The sequence below is a fragment of the Phycodurus eques genome, chromosome 11 (assembly GCF_024500275.1).
Source record: "Phycodurus eques isolate BA_2022a chromosome 11, UOR_Pequ_1.1, whole genome shotgun sequence".
Taxonomy (NCBI): Eukaryota; Metazoa; Chordata; class Actinopteri; order Syngnathiformes; family Syngnathidae; genus Phycodurus; species Phycodurus eques.
Window position 1 is genome coordinate 18,153,123 of NC_084535.1, and position 11,493 is coordinate 18,164,615.

An 11,493-nucleotide genomic window follows, 5' to 3' on the forward strand; every position below is an offset into this window, starting at 1 on the left:
TCTAAGTCACTAGCGAAGATCCCCTCCTACTTCTGCGCTCCAGTGCCAGCGCTGTCAACATAAACACGTGTGCGTTTACAAGTGGGTCTTCTACATGGGGGACCAATCAGGGGAAAGGGGGCGGTCTTTGCCAAATATGGACAAAGCAGATACAAAACTGGGCCAGACAGAAGAAGCTGTCAGAGGGGCCTTTTCTTGATAGTCGCATGACAAAACAAAGGTGTCTTTTGAAATGAAATTGACACTTTTGTACAAAGCCCATAGAGAGTCACTCTATGGAGGTGTATATTGCCAAAATATGGGACCCTTAAGTCATTGTGCTATTTTTAGTGCTGAGAGTCTTTGTATGGTTTTTGCTGTCATTTTAATGCCTGTCCATGCAGACTTAAACTGAAGCAAACAAAACCGCAAGAGACTTTACTTGCAAGCAGACCGACCAACTCTTATGATTGAGCTCTTTTAAAGCACTTTAAAATATTCTTTTTATAATCTTTTACTTTACTGTACGTTCTTTTCGTACTTTTAGCAAGCTGCCTTTTATTCACTTACTCTGGTCCTTTTATTTTTTTTGCCCTTTGTTTTGAAATACTTTTAAATGCTCTTTTAATCATGTGAAGCACATTGAGTTACCATAATTTGTGTATAATGCGCATTCCAACCCAGCCCCCCCCCAAAAAAAAATTGCCAAAAGTCAATAGTGCACATTACACATAGGTATAGGGGAAAATGGAAAAAAACTTCCACATTTTATCAATGTATCTAGAGGTTATGAAAAAGCTGTACCCTTTCATTGCTTTATGCCACCGACACCTAGAGGTTATGAAAAAGGTGTACCGTATTTTCATGACCATAATGCGCACTTAAAAGTCTTAAATTTTCTCCAAAATGGACGGGGTGCCTAATAGTGCAGCGCGCCTTATGTGTGCACCGAGTTCCAAAATCTGTAAATGTTGTTGTGTGACTTTGATGAGTGCACCGCTTGACTCACTGGGAGCATTTCATGCCGAAACGCTGCTTATATAGAGGAAAGGCGGACGTGACTGAGGACAGCATGCGGACGTTAAAGGGGGAAGGGTGCGCGTGAAAGAGGAGGCTAAAGGCACGCCCCCAGTAGGTATAGAGCGCCGGTATGTGGATTGTGCAAAACAACATCGGTTTGGCTCAGGACCCCCGAAAATGGGACCTACAAAGAGAGACGCTTAAAAAGCACAGTTTAAACTGCAAGCTATAGGTTACGCGGAGGAAAATGGGAATCAAGCAGCCGCAAGAGAATTCAAGCTCAATTAATCCATGGTTCGCAAGTGGAGGAAGCAGGAAAACGCCGGCATCATTGCTGAACAGAGCCCCGGCAACGAGACTGACTCCGGCGAGTACGAGAGGGAACCCGGCATGTTTGATGGAGAACTTGCCCAGCTGTTCATTTCGGATACAGAAGAGTAGGACTTCGATGGATTTGTGGGTGAGGATTGATCAATAACGTGAGTAAATTGTTAAATACTTCAATAAAGTACAACCAAACTCGTTTTTAAAAAGGCAGCTGGAGCAAAACTATATGCTGGCATGTATGTTATGTTTTAGCGTGCATGCATGCTACCGTATGTTTTAAGCTAGCGTATGTTTTACCATGCCTGCGCCCAATAATGCGGTGCGCCTTATGTATGTGTTAAATAAAGAAATAGGCCTCGTAACTGAGACCGCGCCTTTTAATACGGTGCACCTTATGGTCGTGAAAATACGGTACACTTTCATTCTAGAATGCCACCGCCAGAGGTTATGAAAAACGTGTGCCTACACTTTCATTCCAATATGACAGTTGTACATATGACTGCATATATGCATAATTGTGCTCATAGGTTTACATACCCAGGGAGAATTTGTGAAATGTTTTTTTACGACTGATGACTGAACAACTGCCATCATTAATTTCTTAATGTTTTGTTGAATGAGAATGCTTTTCTGATAAAATAAAAAAATAAAAAAACAAAATACGTGTTTCGCCTGGTCCATCATGTTTTCTTGAAGGAATTGTACACATCTTATAAATTCTGCCTGGGTAATCAAACATATGAGCACAACTGTGTGTTTTCCCATTTATTCAATAAAAGTAGGGCTGTGCATTTCAAAATCAGCAGGTAAATAAAAAGAAACGTGTTCAAAAAAAAGTGCTTAACTTCAGAATAATTATTTGAAAAAAACGTAGCAAAATACAGAAAATACTTCATGTTTTGATCATATGGGTAGAATCAAAATACATCCATCTATTTTCTGTACGGCTTATCCTCACTAGGGTCGCGGGCGTGCTGGAGCCTATCCCAGTTATCTTTGGGCGAGAGGCGGGCTTCGCCCTGAACTGGTCGCCAGCCCATCGCAGGGAACATATAAACAAACAACCATTCACATTTGTACCTAAGGGCAATTTAGAGTCTTCAATTAACCTACCAGAAGCAAAATCATGCATTGTAAAAATACATTATTCAACTCTTGTGGTTTTCAAAATGGTTTAGGAGTGAGTTTATCGTAAGTAATTAATACAAGAGTAAAACAAAAACTATGTGTTGCCTCCATTACCTATGACTTGCATGTGTGTGCTGAGAAAGTTGCGGGAAAAAAAATTTAATCCTTGGTGTAACAACAGAGAAGAATGTTGGTTGTTAACAACAGACTTGTAGTGTGACTCAAAAAGTATAAGCCGAGACTTAATGTTTTCATACAGAAGTGCACATTTGTAGTCTATGTTTCAGCATCCTCCATTTATGAAGTAATTGGTTCAGACTGGACTTGAGAAAGGATTTGAATTTTTACTTTTGATAGGAACAATAATCAGACTATGCAGTTTCTAAAAAGGAGCACACCTCAGATTACGGTGTAATCACTCAGGTGGCTCTATGTTCCCAAAAGACCAGGAGATTAAAGTGCGTTTATTTGTATACTGTATCTGTTGTTACCCAACTTTTTAGTGACTGCTGAGATGAATGAATAGCTCTGTCCATGCGTGGGTAAGTCAAATGAGCACATTATGTAATTGACTGAGTCACTGATACTTTTCTGTTGCCAGTTGTAAAGGAGTAAGAACATTGCTTGAATAATAGAATATACATGAATATGTTCAATAAGGTTGACAGAAACTGAAAATCCTTACTTTGGCTGAAATAGCAATAGTATAATGTAAATACATTATTTTGATGATAAAAACAACCACAATTCCTTCATGAATGATGTTACGTGAAAATTCATAATATGAGCCAGTGCACTTTAGTGCTTTAACTTTTTAATGCAAGGGACTAACACAGGAGTGTCAAACATCCGGCCCCTCTAGGGATCTAATCCGGCCCGCGGGCACTGTTCTGCCCATCACTCAAGTTTTAGTTCATTTACATGTATAGAGCAGTATGGTTTGACAATGAGGGTCTTAGATTTTTCACTGCAGACTGGTGCTACGTCAATGTTACTTGTTTACTGCTTAGTAAACGTAAAAATTAGGCTTTACACAATCAGGATTTTTGGGGCCGATCACAGCGTTTATATAAAAAAAAAAAAAAAAAAAAAAAAAAAACAATAACCGATCTGATCACAAAATGCAGCAATGTGTCTATTTAAATGACTTCTTCATTTACTGTATATACTTGTGTACTATATACTGAATATCTTCAAACGTATTCTCTGTTCAGGTCATGTATTCTAATCAGTCAGATCAAACCAACATTACAACAGAACAGAAATAATGGGTGCTAACTTAGTGTAATTAAATTGTAATTAAATTACTCCACACACAAAACTTTAGAGCATGATTTGACAGAACGCTGGCATATTTACGTACAACCGTTAGTGCTAGCACTAGCTTGTTAGGCTACATAACGTTTGTTGCCTGCTTGCGAGCCTTATCGTATTGAAAGTACGTGAACATACCTCAAGCAATCCTTGAAAAAGTCCTCTCCCGAGCACCGGTGACACGTTTTTCCCCATTTTGTTCTTAGGGCGGCTGTGGATCAGTAGGTAGAGTGGGTCGTCCAATGACCGAAGGGTCCCCGGTTCGAATCCCGGCTACGACTGTCTGCATGTCAAAGTGTCCTTGGGCAAAACACTGAACTCTCATTTGCTCCCACTGGGCCTGGCAGCACCTTGCATGGCACCAGTCTGGTGTATGAATGTGTGTGTGAGTGGGTGAATATGAGGCTTTGTCAAGCGCTTGAGGCACTGTGATGGTGTAGATAAAGCGTTATCTGAGTGCAGTCCATTTATAATACACACGGCGCGATCCATTGTTGTTGTCGTTGCCATGGTAAACAGCCAACGTGTTTTTTTTTTTGTTTTTTTTAAACTAACTATTGGTTGTCAGATATTTCCAGTACTACGTCAAAAGACACATGACAAGGCTAAAAATAAACTAGCTTTTTGATTCAAATATACTGTACACGATGGCGACGCGGAATAAATGTATTTTCCGGAGCCAATCAATGACGTTATTGATCGGATCGGCGAATGATGACAAAGCAGATCAGCATAAAATGCTAATTACCGGCCGATACCGATCAAGCCGATCAGATCGTTGTAAAGTCGAGTAAAAATTTATACGATTTGGTATTGTATCATCAGGAACTCAATTGGGATATAATGCAACCACCCTGAAATAGTGGCATCCATTCAGCCCTACTCACAAGTCACCCAGGACAATGAATGATGGCTTTGGACTTGAATTTAATATTTTAGCACTGTTGATTGTAAGATGTGCAAACAATGAGCCGGAAAAAAGGTGGTATACACAGTGGTGCCATGGATATGCAAGGACTGTGGAACCGGAAGGAACAGCAGCCTCACAGAGCCTATAGCGAAATAGCCAACACACAGAGGACCTAGCAACACATGACTTCCATCAAGCCTTCTTATTTTATAGTGCGTTCAGATTTAGGTCAACGGTCAACTTCCTCAGGTGAGCAATCAGGTCCACAAAAAGATACTGTGACAGTACTGATGACAAACAAACATTACAATAAATACAGAGGAACACATACATTTTTAATTAAAAATTCGAATTCACAAGAAATCAACCACAGATGAATTTAATCATCAAAATTCAGAAAATCTTTCCCTTATTCACTGAGAAATGGATAAAACTCATTCCATTCTCTAAACCGCTTATTCTTTCAAAATGCAGTTTTCAAGTCGGGTTATGTTGAGCACTGTGAATCACATCTAATTTCAAGCTATGAAAATGTTAATATAACATTTTATGACACAAATATGATAACAGTTTACCTGATTCCCTTACAGGAAACAACAGAAATCTAGTAAATTTGACCTGAATTGTCCAGTATGCAGGTATTTATTTCACAGTCACTTTAGTAGCAGGATAATACTGATATCAGTGATAATTTTGGTCACTATAACTGTTATATGAAAATTTCATTCAGTTTCATCGCGAAGTTTTTAAGTCTGACCAAATCATGTCAACCAGTGATGCAGAATGGATTGTGTTCAGCATTTAAATGATCCATCCATCCATTTTCCGAACTGCTTATCCTCACTAGGGTCGCGGGTATTCTGGAGTCTATCCCAGCTATCTTCGGGCAAGAGGCGGGGTATACTCTGAACTGGATGCCAGCCAATTGCAGGGCACATATAAACAAACAACCATTCACACTCTCATTCACACCTACGGGCAATTTAGAGTCTTCAATGAAATTACCATGCTTACCATGTTTTTGAGATGTGGGAGGAAACCAGAGTACCCGGAGAAAACACACGCAGGCACGGGGAGAACATGCAACCTCCACACAGGCGAGGCCGGATTTGAACCCTGGGTCCTCAGAACTGTGAGGCAGATGTGCTAACCAGTTGTTCACCGTGCCGCCATTTAAATGATCATTTTATTAAAGCTAAAAAAGTGGAAGACAGTTCACATTCACGATGTAACTGTAATAGTGATAGGTAAAGCTTTGTACCACACATTTTCATCATCATGTCCATGCTACTTCTCAGCAGTGAGAAGGTGAAAGGAAAATCAAGTTTCAAGGACAAAAAGTCACAAATTAAAATAAAATACAAAAAGAAAAGTCTTTATATGTTCAGTGATGAATGCAATTAAGGCAGCGAAAAGCATTTTACATAGATACAAACATGTCCAGCTGATGGCAACCTCCTACAATGTTATCAAGTAAAGTGGGGAAATGGAAACAATTACATCAAATAACCCATGTTTTTCCTTCATTGTTCCCAATGCCAAATCTGCTTACATTATGTCAGCTCCCATTGAGCCAATGATACAGACAGCCTTCGCATTTGTGCAAGTCATGCCCATTTTCTCTGGTCACAGGCCCAGGCGGTTGTTTGCCAGGGAGACCAGGGCAGTAGGCAAGGAAGTCACAGTCTCATCAGTGCTTGACGCATGGCTACACACACTTGTCGTGTACTCAAATGTATGTTTACTGAGAGGCCTTCTACTGAGAAGCGTCCAGGTGTAAAGAAACTGGATAAGGAAGGAACCCTAAAATAGCAGCATGCAGCTATCGGTTATCTGGGTTACTCCACTCCAACTGACATTTTGCAGGACAACATATTGCATTAAATCACTGCTAAATCCAAATTAAAGATAACACTAACAGCTCACTGGGCAAGAATTGTGACTCAGGGTCATGATGTCACACTCCACTCAACATTGGATTTCACAACAAGGCGAGTTTTAGTGAAAGAGCAAAAGAGTGGAAAGATAGACACGACAAACAAAAGTTTTAAATGGAGCATTAGTACAAGGTTGAAAGTGTGAGCATGTTGATTTCATGGAAGGAGAAGCCTCCCACAGCATCTCGTCACACTTCAACTTAATTGAATTTACATGTTATGTACAAATTGATACCGGTGTAAAGAAGTCAGATATCATCAACACATTTTAAATGTCATTTATCAGTCTCTTACTATAACGGGAATCAAAGCAAACATTGGTCACTGTGAGGTGCGCCTGCAAGAAGGCACAGTTATATGTTAAAGACAAAATTGATCCAATTTAGGCCATGTCCATGTTCTACACTGGTGAGAAAGCGGATCTTCTCACTATATTTGATTTACACATGATGCTGAGATGGCAGCAGTCCACGCAGTCAAAAGGTATTTCTGTCAGAAATCACTGACATTTTCTGAAATTTCACAAAGAGTTTGAGCAATGAGTTTTAAAATTTTTGATAACACTTGAATAATTACAAGAGCTATTTTAGCATTGTTTGAAATTTTTAAGGTTATATAAGCAGCCCTTAATCAAAATACAAATATGGAGACAATTTGTGGTTGAGATGAGTCTATCGAGCTTTTCCCTCAAAAACATGAATGTTCTAACAATTAAAAAAACGTCAACCTAATATGCTGAAGTCCTTTAAATTGTCTAAGACAACATGTTGTACATCAAAATAAAGGGAGGCTCACTGTTGGCACTTTGAAAACACCTACATTGCACAATTGCTAAGGAGAATACACTCAATTAACTGTTAATTTGAGCCACCAAATGATAAATACTTTCTACAATTCATCAAGGAAGGTGTAAAACTATTACAGAAGTCGTGGTCATTTGCGGTACTAGATGTTATGAAAGTGTAATTACCTTTCCTTGTTCCTTCCTGTACTTGTACCTGTATTTTTTGTGTTATGGACAGGTTGACTGTAAAACTGAGATGTGGTTCTGGGACTAATAAAGTATTATGAATCTGACTCATTTTGGAGGCATTTAGTTTGTTGCCTTTAAGTGCATTATACAGAGAGATGTTTTCATATCATGCCTCTCTTTGTTTAAAACATCTCTCTAAAGCAGTTGTTCTCAACTGTTGTCACACTGAGACTCACATTTCCTATTGTTGAGAAGTCGCAATCCACTTTCATAGAAATAAATAAATATTTTTGGGGGGTTTAAAAATAGCCGGTGAAAACAGATGTACAGTACATTATATTTTCAGATGTAATTTCAAATGCGTTTGCTGCACAGGCATATTGCTTGCCCTGGGGTCCGCCAACCAAAGGCTAACCTTGTGGCTAGAGTGCACTTTCCTACTATGTTCCATGTGGGAACATGATACGCTACTGTACTGTACTGAAGAAATACGAACAGGAATACATGTAATTTTTTTTTTTTTTTACTAGCTGTCCATAACCCACCCAAAATGGATCCGCGACCAAATTTTGGGTCCCCACCCACCAGTTGAGAATCACTGCTCTGAAGGACCTTTTTGAAGTATGACCAACATGTTTAGTAAGTAGAATTCTGTGGACAGCATGGCTGTTTTGGGGACATCAGGCATATCAATTAGACTGGCGGGCGTGCACACAGATTCAAAATAACTTTTGTATACAGGAATGTCCATGGAGGACAAAATGCTCCAGACATTAAAAATTAATCAGGGCAATGACTAATATTATTTTAGAGATTCACAGCAGCTTAGTAGTGCTACAACACCTGCCTTTAGTGACAAAAATAAATAAATCCCTTAAATGCAGGAGAAAAAAACACTACGTAAAAGATACTGGCAGTGACAGTCAACACTATCTATTTAATGCGTCTTAACTGCTCAATGCTCGGTTTATAATCTGGGTGGTGGGCAACCAAAAATTTCAAGAATATACATCATATACTTCCACAGTGTCGTACTGTGAGTCACTTGATCTTGTAAACTTGCTATGCTCTTATTTATCTTGCTCTTATTCTTATTTACAAAAAGAGCGCAATTAAAGAACGTGATGAGAAAGCCACAGCATTCAGAGGGTTTGCATCAAGACAGGAGTACGGATCTCGCCCATCATCACTAATGCAGCTCCAGTTCCAGCTCTACTATTTGTCAAGATGAAAATAAACAGCCTCTAAAATGAAGTTTCCCTGTATTTAAAGAGCAACCATTTGTTAATGTAGTCAATTTGACATAATTGTTGATAACCAATACTTACTCACGTCATCTCAAATTTGAACAAGACGTAAGAAACTTTTTTTCCAGGGTTAAGAATGACTAGGATTGAACAGGCATTTTTTTTGTTAGAATATGCTTGATCAGTCAAGCAAACATTTTCACGAAAATTTAATAAAAATACACCAACTGGAAAGCAAATTTGCACATGGCATAAAACATTTAAAGAGAAAGGGTGTCTGTGTAGGGCTAGAGCTTGTTTGATGGGGACTGACCTGACTTAACGTGTCGTGTCACGGGTGTGTGTGTGTGTGTATATTGAACATTTATAAAGCTTTGTGAATTCTGTTTTATAATTCTTATCTATCGAAATGTTTTTGAAATTTGTATTATTATTATTACTTATTTATTTTCAACATGAAGCCTAATCATTTTCTGTGCCTGGGACACAGTAGTTAATCATCCATCCATTTTCTATACCGCTTATCCTGTTAAAGGTCATGGCGAGCCTATTCCAGCTGACTGCAGTCGAAAGGCGGACTGGACCCTGGACAGGTCGCCAGTCAGCCACAGGGAACATACAGTGACAGACAACCATTGTCACTCACACACTGTCACTGAGTGGGACCTAAACCCACAGTGCCTGCACTCAAGTCAGGCAAATGTACCACTACAGCATCAGCGGCTTAGTAGTTACTCAGACATAACTACTTCAAATGGTGTCAGTTTTCAGGTGTGCATACTGTATTAAGAAAAGGATGAAAGAACCACACCAAAAATCTGCACTCCTGTTTAGAATGCCTTGTGTCTTAAGTCTTCAACTATTGTATTGGTTACAAGGCCTTATCTTCTTAAAATTAGATATACAGTATCTAGGTATCTAGGGTAGAACCTATGATTTACTGATATTATAGATCTACAGAGCTATATTGCACAGTTTGTATCAGTGAATTCTTTGAATCATACACTTAAAGGCAGGTTGAATTTGAAAACGTGACCAAGTTAGGCGAGGTAATGGAAGCTGCAGGCTATCCCCGACAGTACTGCAGTGCCTCTCTTTACTTGGTGAGTGGTCATTAGTTTGAAACATGCAAATCAGTAAAAAGAAAGGTGGATGGTTGACAGTGCCCACCTGTTTCTCTACTTACTTTTGTCCTTCCATTGATTGCGTAGTTGCCCAGTTTGCCGTTACAATGTCTGACCAGGTCGTCCATGCGACTGGTGAGAAAGCGGATCTTCTCACAGCCGGCCTCCTTCCCGTCGACCCACGTGATCTTGTCCCCACGGATGTTTTTAGTGGAGTCACTTTTTTGACTGACCACCTGGCCGTCCGTGAAGCGGCCGGTTTTGTGCAGGGCCTTGACGTCCTCTAGGATGCTCAGTCCGGTCTCCTCACCCATGAAGTTGTCCACCACGCAGATGCCGTGCTTGTTCATACACGGGATGACGTACTCCGTGGCTAGTTTCTGCGGGGATGAACAACCCGTTTGTCCATTAGGTATGGCGGTATTGTTGGAGCCTTCCTCAGCCGGTTGCTCTCCAAGCCCCTGCGGTTCCGCGTTTGTAGTTTGTGACGACGGAGCACTACTGTCCGCCTGCTCGGGGCTATTCTTCTTCGGGCATTTATCCGACGCCTTCTCATTCCCGGGCGGTTGCTCGGGCTCGGGCTTCTGTTTGGGAGGCTGCGTCTTGTCCACTTCCTTACAAATGAGCTTGTGTTCTTTCCAGTGCTGTTTTTGGTGCTCCTTGCTGCAGTAGAAGGAGCTTCGACACCTACCGCACTTCAAAAGGTTCTCCATTTTGCCACAAAGTTCACAGTACTGGCGCTCTCGCTCCAAGTCGCTCTGTTGCGTCTCCATGTTTGCGCGGCGCCTTTAATTCCAATCCTTCACACGCGCCCTGCTAGCCGACAACTTTGGAAGCGCTCCACCGCTTCTTGCCACCCTACAACGAGCCAAACCTTCGAGTCAAACTTAAAAGCCGTCCCTTCCATAACACCCGCTACTTCTCCACATGTTCAGTCTGAGAAATAAGGCGACAGTGTGTGGCCCGGGACGAGCGAAATGGCCTGCGTCGAGGTCTTCATGGGGCATTCTGCTAGCTAGCTGTCGGTCGGTGGGACGTGCATGGCGACGTTGGCTCTGTAGGTGCTCCCAGCCTGCTCGCTCACCCCGCCCGCTCTGACGTCGTGTGGAAGGCACGCCCCAACCGGAGCGCTACATTCGGGGCCGTAGGACACCCGAAGACGCTGGAAACAGTGCAGATTGTCAATTAATGTCAACGCGTGTAAACAATATTATGTTAATATCTCCCTGACAGTGTCACCAAACCCCCGCATCAGCATGTTGTTAAAGACAACATTTTGGGAGCAAAGCATCAAATGCGGCAGTTTACTTGTATTGTCGAGTAAATACAATTTTAAATATGCAGTACAACGAGCTAGGGTTGAAACTCGGAGATATGAGCCCGAGGGCAGCTTCTTGAAGGTAACACCACTCCACGTCACATCAGCGTGTTGTCCTCACTGGCATTTGTGAAATTCCTTTCATTAAACGAATCAAAATTTACCTTCTGTCATAATACACGCATTTGTGTGCTTTTAGAGTGAAATTTGCTACAA

General features: G+C 40.9%; 1 protein-coding gene across 3 annotated transcripts in view; it reads right to left on the reverse strand.

The window, feature by feature from the left end:
• Window positions 1–11,047, reverse strand: part of egln1a (egl-9 family hypoxia-inducible factor 1a) — a 23,955-nt gene extending 12,908 nt beyond the window's left edge. For all 3 annotated transcript variants that reach the window (XM_061690649.1, XM_061690648.1, XM_061690647.1), the window contains exon 1: window positions 10,022–11,047. In XM_061690649.1, coding sequence (XP_061546633.1) covers window positions 10,022–10,732 — 711 coding nt within the window. In that variant the 5' untranslated portion in view covers window positions 10,733–11,047. The remainder of the gene's footprint in view (window positions 1–10,021) is intronic.
• Between the last annotated feature and the right edge of the window lie 446 nt (window positions 11,048–11,493).